Source organism: Engystomops pustulosus, chromosome 5 (assembly GCF_040894005.1).
Source record: "Engystomops pustulosus chromosome 5, aEngPut4.maternal, whole genome shotgun sequence".
Taxonomy (NCBI): Eukaryota; Metazoa; Chordata; class Amphibia; order Anura; family Leptodactylidae; genus Engystomops; species Engystomops pustulosus.
The window spans coordinates 132,842,677-132,854,742 of record NC_092415.1 but is presented as its reverse complement, the minus strand read 5'-3'; the positions used below and the strand labels follow the sequence as shown (position 1 = coordinate 132,854,742).

The window sequence follows — 12,066 nt, the reverse complement described above, 5'->3', positions numbered from 1 at the left end:
GGTGCCGTGTGTAGTGTGTGGGCCAGGTGCCGTGTGTAGTGTGTGGGCCAGGTGCCGTGTGTAGTGTGTGGGCCAGGTGCCGTGTGTAGTGTGTGGGCCAGGTGCCGTGTGTAGTGTGTGGGCCAGGTGCCGTGTGTAGTGTGTGGGCCAGGTGCCGTGTGTAGTGTGTGGGCCAGGTGCCGTGTGTAGTGTGTGGGCCAGGTGCCGTGTGTAGTGTGTGGGCCAGGTGCCGTGTGTAGTGTGTGGGCCAGGTGCCGTGTGTAGTGTGTGGGCCAGGTGCCGTGTGTAGTGTGTGGGCCAGGTGCCGTGTGTAGTGTGTGGGCCAGGTGCCGTGTGTAGTGTGTGGGCCAGGTGCCGTGTGTAGTGTGTGGGCCAGGTGCCGTGTGTAGTGTGTGGGCCAGGTGCCGTGTGTAGTGTGTGGGCCAGGTGCCGTGTGTAGTGTGTGGGCCAGGTGCCGTGTGTAGTGTGTGGGCCAGGTGCCGTGTGTAGTGTGTGGGCCAGGTGCCGTGTGTAGTGTGTGGGCCAGGTGCCGTGTGTAGTGTGTGGGCCAGGTGCCGTGTGTAGTGTGTGGGCCAGGTGCCGTGTGTAGTGTGTGGGCCAGGTGCCGTGTGTAGTGTGTGGGCCAGGTGCCGTGTGTAGTGTGTGGGCCAGGTGCCGTGTGTGGTGTGTGGGCCAGGTGCCGTGTGTGGTGTGTGGGCCAGGTGCCGTGTGTGGTGTGTGGGCCAGGTGCCGTGTGTGGTGTGTGGGCCAGGTGCCGTGTGTGGTGTGTGGGCCAGGTGCCGTGTGTGGTGTGTGGGCCAGGTGCCGTGTGTGGTGTGTGGGCCAGGTGCCGTGTGTGGTGTGTGGGCCAGGTGGCGTGTGTATGCTGTGTATGGTGAGTGTGTCAGGTGGCGTGTGTATGCTGTGTATGGTGAGTGTGTCAGGTGGCGTGTGTATGCTGTGTATGGTGAGTGTGTCAGGTGGCGTGTGAAGTGTGTGTTCCTCTCTATAGGTCTCTGTATACATATCACTGATAACAGTGATCCAATAGACTGTTGCCATTAGATCACTATTATCTGTGATTTCTATATATGATTAGCAGTGAACATATTTGCCCCTGTAAAAAAATGTGTAATTAAAAAAAAAAGTGTAACAAAATAAATGAAATTAATTTAGAGGTGTCCGCCTTGGCCTTCTCTGTTATGGGGTCTGGGGCCGGCGTCAGCCCCAGCCCACTCTATAGGGGGGGGGTATTCGGGGGCCGGTGTCAGCCCTGGTCCGCTCTGTAGGGGTGGGGGGTCTAGCGTTGGCATCAGCCCCAGCCCACTCTATAGGGGGGTTGGCTTCGGGGGCCGGTGTCAGCCCTGGTCTGCTCTGTGGGGGAGAGGGGGGGTCTAGCTTGGGCGTCAACCCTGGCCTACTTTATGGGGGTTTTTAGGGCCGGCATCAGTAGGTTAAGACAATGAAAAAGTTGTGCACCACTTGTACCAAAAAAAAAATTCAGGCTTTTTGATTTTCTTGTGTTAATAGACATTTATTACAGTATTTTTTTGGACTATAAGGCGCACCATCCATAAATGCCTGCTAAAATGTCTAGGTTCATATATAAGGCGCACCGGATTCTAAGGATGAATGACCAGCAGGTGGCAGACCTGTGCACAGTTCAAGGCAGATGTTTTCTGTAAGTAAGGTTCATATATAAGGAGTTATATATTTGTATTACTGAAAATTTTTATGCTCCTCCTCGGCTAAAAATACTCCTCAAAAATGGTAAAAGGAGTATTATTATCTTTTCAGAAAAATGTTAGTGCAACCTCTGAGCCTGAGGGTCTCCAGGTTCCATAATAATAATAAATAATAATAATTCTTTATATAGCGCACACAGAATACGCAGCGCTGCACAAAGCATGTCAAATTGGTCCCTGTCCCCATGGGGCTCACAATCTAAACAACCTAACAGTATGTTTTTGGAGTGTGGGAGGAAACCGGAGGACCCGGAGGAAACCCACGCAAACACGTAGAGAACATACAAACTCTTTGCAGATGTTGACCTGGGTGGGATTCGAACCCAGGACCCCAGTGCTGCAAGGCAGAAGTGCTCCCCACTCAGCCACCGTGCCACCCCTAATAGCAATTAATTGAGCACAGAGCCCCTCATGCTCATTTGCATAAAATTGTGAGCCCTCTTTTCATAAAAATGAGGACATAAGGAGCTAAAGGAAGACCGGATCCTACCAGAGAGGGCATATACTAGTATGTATGTATGTATGTATTCTTGGTTTACAATCCTTGATACTGGTGGTAGATTTCCTTTAACGCTGCATGACATATTAATACATCATGGAGCATTAAGAGGTAAGTGTTTTAATAAAAAAAACTAAACTGATGCCTTCATTCCAGTGTGGACATTTCTGTTCCAGCTATTATACCATATGTCACCATATTTTTCACAAATACAGTTAGTAGCAGGTTCCTATAGAGCAGTGGTTCTCAACCTTTCTAATGCTGTGACCCCGCAATACAGTTCCTCATGCTGTGGTGACCCCCAAACCATGCAACTTTCAGTAAAAACACAGTAAAATTGCGTCTCCGATGGCTTTAGGCGACCCCCGGCTTTGGTCGTTCGACCCCCGCTGGGGTCCCAACCCACAGGTTGAGAACCACTGCTATAGAGCCCTTGTAACTCTGACACCCTTCTTTTTGCTATAAATTGTTTCTCTCACATCCCCATAAAACAGAGTTGTATATATATGTATAGAGTGAGTCGAGGGGCGTGGCCAATGTCACGTGACCAGGGTGACGTCATCACAGGTCCTTTAGCCTCTTAACATTAGCAAACTGTACCCTATGCACATATCTAACCAAATAAGAATAATCACAGCATGTTTGAATGGACTTCTAGTCCTCTCCATGCACGCTGATTTCATGTGATTTCTGTGATTTGATGAGATATATGCTTGGTGTACTGTTTGCTAATGTTTAAAGAACCTGTGATGATGTCACCCTGGTCACATGACTATACTGCTGTATAAAGAGAAATCATCTGGATGAGTTGCTGGAGGCCACGCCCACCTCGACTTGCTTTCGGCATACCAGGTAAAAGTTTTATACATGGGAATCAGGAGAACAATTTTTAGCTAAAAGAATGGTGTCTGTTAGTTATGAGGGCTCTATGGGATCCTGCCCCTAGCTGTATTTGAGAAAAATGTGATGACCGTTTCCCTTTAAAGTGGTTTTCCAAAAATGTTAGAAAACTTAATAGAGGCAGTGGTAAGATAAAAAAAGAAAGTATCCTTCCCCTGTTCAAACATTGTGGCTTCTGTCATTTCGACAACATTCCCTGCCAGTGTCATTGGACGAATGGTGTTGGGCTTATATCTAATAATTTTCTCTTCACAAAGGAAAATGCAGCTGTTTTCTTACCTGCACACAACATATGCTGTACCTTGGCCGAAACCTGGGCACAGAATATTTTCTGCTGGAGAGTTCGACCATACGTACAGGAAAAGTTAGAGCATGCTCTATCTTTTTCCCGTCGATGGTACGGTGAGGCACGGGTATGCTCACTGTAACAAGGCTGGGCGCCATAGGTTACTATGGGGCCAAATATCCATTTGTGTGCATGGCCTTAGTATAAAGGAAACTTACCATTTGATTTGAAGTTTTATGAACCAAACATACCTTGAGAATGTTGTAGCTACACTTATGGAGAAACATCTCTTATTTAATTCCTGAGCTAAGTTGTTTTGCTGAAAACACTATTATAAAATTATGATGAAGCTCTGTCGCTTCTCTGCTTGGGTTTAGGGCATCTCGTCTCACATTAAGTATGCACTGCTTCAGAGAATGATGTAATTACTTTGTTGCGTCTGACAGGCAGAAGTAATCAATCGCTGCACCATTCCCCCACCTGCTGTGTATGAGTGATCCAGCTCAGGTTGATTAGTCCTGTCTGGACAGTTCAGGAAGTTTAATGTGTGCAGGCTGAATCCAACCCAGCATTTCCAAGGTCCTGAATGTTATAATTTAAGTTTTTTCAGCAAAACCACTCAAGTCAGGGATTAAACAAGATATATTTCTGCATCAGTGTAGCTACAGCATTCTCAAGGTTTGTTTGGTTTATAATGCATGAAATCAAATAGTAGATTTCCTTTAAGAAGGAGGATTGTCAAAATACATTCTGTGCAATAATTTTAAAAAATGGTCCCCAAAGTGATTCATAACCTTTAATAAAGGGAAGCATAAACTATAGTGTGTGATAAGTGTCTTCTGCATATAAAATTGTATTCTTGTTTTTATTTTGTAGATATAGATATGGTCAACTTATAGAGATTAATAGCCACAGTCTCTTCTCCAAATGGTTTTCAGAGGTAAGCATATTCAAGGTGAAAATATGTGTAGTAATCTCAATCTGGCTTGACACATATAAATGATTTAACTCTGGTTTAGCCTGCATGTGACTGGGATGTCCACAAGAATGATTGATTGTAAGAAAGTCATACAAGTAACGATAGGGAAAGATATAGTAATGTGAAGACCAGTGCAGCGTACAACTAGAAAGTTCTCTGTAGTGCCACATTTAGTGCACATTTAGTCAGTTTGCCTGTGGAGTATGCAGAATGTGCCACGTTAATCAAAACTGGCACACAGTCTTCATTGATCTGGTGTACATTTAACATAAAGCGTGCAACACAATTCTGTTGGGGCGCAGTAATAAAAGTGGTGCTCCCCTTTTAAGTGCACAATTTTGTGGCTTGTAGGAAACAGTACAGCTGTGACACAATACTGGTCTAGAAACTTTATAAATACATGTGCAAGCAATTTGCACGTTCTTTTCAGTAATTATTCTGGTGAAGTATAACATTGACTTGTTGTATTTTGCACCTCTTGTTAGTTGGTCTAGTATGTTGCACCACAATATTTGATTTTCTGGCATGACCCCTTTTTATCAGGAAATGCCCCCTTTTTGGAGGAGACTGAAAACAGCCCAAAAATTTTCTAAAACCTTCAGTAAATGTGGTATACAAAATTTTGGTGCAAATTCCAGTTTCCTAGCATAGACTGATTGTCTCATCTCTCTGATTGTTCTAACAGCTATAAAACGTAAAACAGTGGTGTTGAGGCAGCAACATACCGTATATACTCGAGTATAAGCCGACCCGAGTATAAGCCGAGACCCCTAATTTTACCACCAAAAGTAGTATACAGCCTGCCCCCAGTCGTATACAGCCTGCCCCCAGTCGTATACAGCCGGCCCCCCAGTCGTATACAGCCGGCCCCCCAGTCGTATACAGCCGGCCCCCCAGTCGTATACAGCCGGCCCCCCAGTCGTATACAGCCGGCCCCCCAGTCATATACAGCCGGCCCCCCAGTCGTATACAGCCGGCCCCCCAGTCGTATACAGCCGGCCCCCCAGTCGTATACAGCCGGCCCCCCAGTCGTATACAGCCGGCCCCCCAGTCGTATACAGCCGGCCCCCCAGTCGTATACAGCCGGCCCCCCAGTCGTATACAGCCGGCCCCCCAGTCGTATACAGCCGCCCCCCCAGTCGTATACAGCCGCCCCCCCAGTCGTATACAGCCGGCCCCCCAGTCGTATACAGCCGGCCCCCCAGTCGTATACAGCCGGCCCCCCAGTCGTATACAGCCGGCCCCCCAGTCGTATACAGCCGGCCCCCCAGTCGTATACAGCCGGCCCCCCAGTCGTATACAGCCGGCCCCCCAGTCGTATACAGCCGGCCCCCCAGTCGTATACAGCCGGCCCCCCAGTCGTATACAGCCGGCCCCCCAGTCGTATACAGCCGGCCCCCCAGTCGTATGATGCTGCTGACGTTATACTAGGCGCCGCATGGGAGAAGAACAATGGTGGCGCCCAACGCGATGTTAAAGAAGACAGAAGACAGCGCGGAAGCAAGAAGAGGAGCCGGGAAGCCAGAAGAGGAGCTGCGATGACATCGGGGGAGCAGCGCTGCGCATCGGGGCCACCGGAGGGCGACTAAATAGTTTATTTTTTTTTTAGTCCATTTTTAATTATTTTTTTTTACAAGTATTGACTCGTGTATAAGCCGAGGGGACGTTTTTCAGCACATTTTTTGTGCTGAAAAACTCGGCTTATACACGAGTATATACGGTATCTCTTCCTGTGTTAAGCAAGCTGACATTTATTGGAAAAAATAATAATAAATGGGTTTCAGGCAGATTAGACAGTGTTCTGATTGTCCCGCAGAGGTCAGGGAGTCAGAGCAAAGTTCCATAAGTGTGTGTGTGTGTGTGGATCTGGAATGTCTAAAGAGTTCCGGTGTAGAACTTTGGACAGAGAGTTAATTTGCGACACTGGACGTAGTACAGCGTCACGAGTGGCAAGGACGCGCCGGATCTTTGGCACTAGATCGGACAAACCCCCGGCGCTTACTGAGGGGGTCTGCTGCTCCAATGGCAGCCTTGGGGTTTGCCATTGCCCTCGGGCTGCATGCTCCTTTCTGGGAGCCGGGTCCTGCCTCCTAGCGGCTGTAACACACTGAGCATGCACTTTTAAAACACTTACTGAAAACACTTTTTGATAAAAAGAATTCAATTTCCAAAAAAATAACGATTGTATAGCCATTAAAAAGTGCTAATGTAATCTGCTCTGAATGGCGCAGCTTCCCTTCGATGCCTTGGCATGTACCCATACAGCAGTTTACCACCACATATGGGGTATAGTTATACTCAGGAGAGATTGGATATCAAACTTTGTGGAGCTATTTTGGTATTTTATCAACTCAAAAAATGTAATTTTTTGAAAAACACATTTATTTAGCCCAAATAATTGAAATTTTTAAATTGCACACAATTGTTTTAACCCCTGTAAAACAATGAAAGGGTTAACAGACTTCATTAAAGTTGTTTTACATACATTGAGGGGTGTAGTTTTTATCTAGCAGGGTAATTTATGAGGTTTTACTATTATTTAGGCATCTGACTTGAAATCTGAGCAGGTCCCTCAATAGGAGGTTATGGGGCTTTGAGAGGATGCATAAAAAACATGTCAACATAAAGCAGACAATGGGTTAATGTTAGTTATAAAGTATTTTTGATATTATGACCGTGTTGAAAAAGTAGAACATTTTGTGTTCAATAAACTTTATTGAAATTATTCAGTGACACGGATTCAGATATAGACATCAAAATACAAACATCTTAAAGCATATAATAAAGGCATAGCACATCCAAGAGCATCGAAGTAAATATAATGAGTCTCGTGATATATATTTAGCGATCATACCAATGTATAAGCTGACTCTCCTATCGAATAGTACAGAAGAAGTGCATTATGAGACTTTATCAACTGATAAACAAATATCAAACAACAACTACCACACTAAACATAAAACGTGCAACAACATAGAATAACACACTTGGGAATGATCAGGGAATGGGAGCAGGAGCTAACTGTAGGGGAAACGCATAAGGGGAGGGGAATAGAGAAAATTAAATGTATAGTTAATTCAAGGATGTCCACTGCTCCTTTGTTCCTGAAAAAAAAAACCCCAAAAAAACAGAAATGACACGGTAAGATCATTGTCCACCTGCCCAAGAGGCAAAATCCGTCGAGCTATGGAAATCAATCCATGGGGCCCAAATCTTGTTGAATTTTGTGAACTGGGAATGGCTATCATCTCCTCCATTCTCATGATGTGATTTGGAGCCTCCACCCACTGAGCCCTAGCAGGGGCATACACTTGACTTCCAGAGTCTGGAAATTATCTGGCGTGTGGCAGAGAGGCAGTGTCTCAAAAAGCCTTTTTTATTGTCGAGATTGAGCCAGGAATCATAGACCACAGCCCAATCTCCGGGAGTGATGTAATGCTATCTGACCATAGTCTGTTGTAGAGTGCCACAAGTCTCTAACCCCAGGGCAGGACCACCAGATATGCGACCTGGAACCAAGTTCCTGTTTGCATCTGCAGCAGGTATCAGGTACCGATTTGAACATTCTACGTAACTTTGCTGGAGTTCTGTACCATCAAGCCATTGTGTTGAAATTTGTCTCCTGTAATTGTTTCGATACGAAGAGCTTATGGGTCAAGACAGCCACCTTATCCTACTCTTCCTCAGAGAATGTTCTATTCAACTCTCTCTCCCATGCTTGTCTGTATGGAAGAGTCACTTCCTTATTCCTCTCTCTCAGCAGCCACCCATAGATTGCAGAAATCATATGTCTAGGACCATATCTGTTCCATGAATGGCAGATCTCATGTCAGGGACTGTTTGGGACCTAATGACTCTAAGAAGCTACCCAATTGTTTGGCCATAAACCACCTGCCACCTCTCAAATCTGTGGGGAACCATCCTTCTATGGAGTGCATGTCACGGCCTTCTAGTACATGCCGTATCTGTACTAGTGAGGCAGGTGGACACCCAAAAAGTTCAGGGATTAGGTCACACAAAGGGCACCTAGGATCCAAAAATATAGGTGACATAAGACCGGGTATGGAGGTGAAGTTGTGTCTTTTCCTCATCTTGTCCCATCCCCCAAGTAGTGTTTTGTATAAGGGCATGTGGAGAGAAGACACATCGCGGTTCACGGTGGGGAGCCGGAGAGATGCCAACAAGGGTGTCGGATTCAAAGATGCTTCCAGTATCACCCAGAGCCTGGAGGACAAACTAAAGACTGCGTCTGCTAGACAGACTAACCAGGAGACTTTATAATATAGGCCCAGATCAAGCAATCCCGCCCCTCCCAACTCTTTAGGTCTGGTGAGAAGGTTGTATGATAACTGGGGTCTGGAATCCCATATAAAGCTAGATATCACCCGTTTAAGTCTTCTAAATAATGGAGGCGTCTCATTCGGGGAATAGTTTGGAAGAAATAAAGAATTTTTGGCAGAATGTCCATTTTAATCACGCTAATCCTTACAAACCATGAAAGCAGTAGCCACTTCCATGTGAGAAGTTCCTTCTCAATGGAAGTTAAGAGGCTGGTAATTTACCTAAAAAAGGCTCGTCAGTCCGTCGGCATTTGTATTCCCAGGCATGTAATGTCAGTCTCAGCCCAACGGAAGGGGAACTCAGCCTTAATGTCTTCCACCAAGGCATGGGGGGGTTAACATTGAGCAATTCGGATTTGGTGAGGTTCACCAATAATTGGATAAATCGGAGAAAGTTTTGAACTCTGCCATAATTGTTGGTAGTGTAGTACGTGGATGCGTGACGAATAACAATAAGTCATCCGCAAAGATGGCCATTTTGTGATCGAATCCGCCAAGATAAGGACCGTTAATAGACTGATTATCTCTAATGGCACTTGCCAAAGATTCCATCACCAGTAGGTATAGTTATGGCGAGAGGGCACCCCTGGCGGGTTCCATTGCTTGTAATAGCCGGCACAGTAAGATCCCCATTCACATTGACCATTGCCGTTGGATAATTTTAAAGGGCCAATAATGCGTGCTAATATATGTGGACCGAGACCTATCTGCTGGAGTGTCTTTTCCATAAAAGCCCAACTCACTTTATCGAATGCCTTTTCGGCATCGACAGAAAGCAAACACAGAGGGATCTTTTGCCGCCGAGCAGTGTACATCAAAGACACTGTTTTAATTGTGTTGTCTCTAGCCTCCCTGCAAGGGACAAATCCTACCTGTTCTTTATGTGTAAGACCAGGAATTAAGGTTCGTAGACTCTGCGCTAGCAGCTTAGAGTAAATTTTAATGTCTATGTTTATCAGGGAAATGGGTCTGAAATTGGCGCAGTGAGTGGTGTCTTTCCCAGGTTTTGGAATCTCAGATATATGTGCCGTTAAAGATTGCATTGGAAAAGTGGCCCCTTTCACTATTGTGTTATAGAAGGCTAAGAGGGGCTCTATGATATCCCCTTTCATAATTTTTTAGAAGCATGGAGAGAAACCATCTGGGCCCAGGCACTTGCCTACTTTCAGGTCATTGATCACCTGCGCGAGCTCCTCCTGTAAGAAGCCCTGAGCTAGCGTCTGTGAGATATTTGGACGAGTATGAAGCTATGGCCTCCTCCTTGTCTGTGTCTACGAGCGTTGGTATATTATATAATGATTCGGAAAATTCCCTAAATTCCTCAAGGATTTCGGATGGGTTTTGCAGTTTACCTTTGGAGGGGGAATTGATAGACATTAGCCGTGAAGAGAGGAGCCTAGGATGAAGGGCCCGGGAAAGCCATTTCCCACATTTGCCGTATCGAAGAAGCCATATCGTAACTGATCCCTAGCACATAGCGGTTTTTGATCTAGGATTTGCAGAATTTGCTGTCTGAGAGAAGATAATTCTGCTTTCAATACATCCTGTGCTGTTTTTTTGCAGATTCAAAGTAGGTCAGAGTGGATAATAGATTTTTGAGTTTAAGGGCATTTTCCTCTTGAGCCTAGCCCCGTGTGACATGAATATTGTACGCAAGTCACATTTTAGTCCCTCCCACATGATGTGGCATTTGTGTGATCAATGTTGTTACCGGTTTTAAATCCCTCTATGGCATTTTTAATCTCAGTGAGGCAGAGGGCGTCTTTCAATAAGTGGTCGTTAAGTCGCCAGGAAAAAGACTTCCTCGTAAGGTGGTAAGGGCTAATGGCGCCCAACACTTGCCCGTGGTCAGACCATAAGATAGAAGCTATGGAGCTGTAGGAATACGATCAAGAAGAGAATGTGAAACCAAGACAACGTCTGTTTTGACTATACGTGTTGTGAACACTAATGTGATGGCTATAGTCCCTTTGTGCCGGAAGCAGTATCTTCCAGAGATCAACTAGATTCAATTTAGCTATCTCTTACCTTACGGGTGGCTGCATATGAGATTGAGGACCTACCTTCAGAAGTGTCAAGATCCGAGTCAAGTGGTACATTCAAGTCCCCTCCTAATATGATGTCCGAACCTCCAGCAAAGTCTGCCCGGTCTTCCAGTAGTCGGATACTGTACGCAGTCTGCCCTACGTTAGGGAAATAAACGTAAGCCAAAGTATATATATATATAGCCTGCAACAGAGATCTTAAGAAAGAGGAATCTACCCTCTGGGTCTACCCTGGAATCCAAGACCTGCAGGGAGAAGGAAGAGTGGAACGCCACAGAGACTCCTTTGGACTTCTGAACTGGATTAGGTGCATGGAACCATATGTTGTAAAATTTGTTGCGACACACAGGCACACAAGAAGCCTTAAAGTGGGTTTCTTGGAACATGGCTGTTTTGTACATGTTTTTTAATGGAATGTAAACAGCAAGATTGGTTAATGCCACCTAGTGGCCACCTCAATGGGTCACACACTGACCCTTTATACTCTCATTTAGTCAATATGTACAACAGCAGAGAATAGGAGAGTTTGCAACACAAATTCATTAATTAAAATACAATATTTTATTAGATATGCCTTAAAATATATATAGAAAAAACCCAGGTCTTGGGCACGTATTTGCCCCAACAACTAAACAAAATTAAACTAAATGTCAAACAGGAGTAACGCTATCCACAATGGAATACAGTAGAAAAGGTTGCGTCTTTCCACTCCTGGCGACAGTATATATGTCAGACAGGAATAACGCTTTCCACAATGAAATACAGTAGAAAAGGTTGCGTCTTACCACTCCTGGCAACAGTATGTGCAGATGGGTGGGTAGTCAGTTTGTTACAGGGATACAGGTATACAGCAGATGAAGGTGCAATTCATCCTTCCATGGGTCCGGTTAGCTGTCCCTATTCCCCTTCTTTGTGTGACTCCCGCCCTTACAAGGGCAGTACCCAAGTACTATTCACACCCCGCACCCCTCCACCCTGACTCGTTTCTTCCTGGCATCGGATTCTTCAGAGGATAAAAAATTGATTTGATGCAGTAAATAAATATTAGATGCCCACAGTTGCGTGAGTCATTCTGGGGTATATAAAGTGAGCGGATGGTGGTAGCACCTCGCTCAGCAGGTCTGCCTGGTGTTGGCCACCTACATAAGCTGCAGCGATAGTGTGGTTGCATATCTAATAAAATATTTATTTTTAATTAATGAATTTGTGTTGCAAACTCCTATTCTCTGCTGTTGTACATGTTTTTTATGGAACCCTTCCAAAATGTGTTCTTTTTTTTTTTTCCCTGGACTG

The 12,066-nt window shown here is 45.3% G+C and overlaps 1 protein-coding gene across 4 annotated transcripts in view; it reads left to right on the top strand.

The window, feature by feature from the left end:
* TRIP13 (thyroid hormone receptor interactor 13) overlaps positions 1-12,066 on the top strand; it is a 92,685-nt gene that overhangs the window by 50,351 nt on the left and 30,268 nt on the right. For all 4 annotated transcript variants that reach the window (XR_011855852.1, XM_072153093.1, XM_072153094.1 and 1 more), the window contains one exon: positions 4,286-4,349. Coding sequence is in view for 3 of the 4 variants with exons in the window: in XM_072153093.1 (XP_072009194.1) it covers positions 4,286-4,349 (64 nt within the window). In the remaining variant the exon portion in view is untranslated. The remainder of the gene's footprint in view (positions 1-4,285; positions 4,350-12,066) is intronic.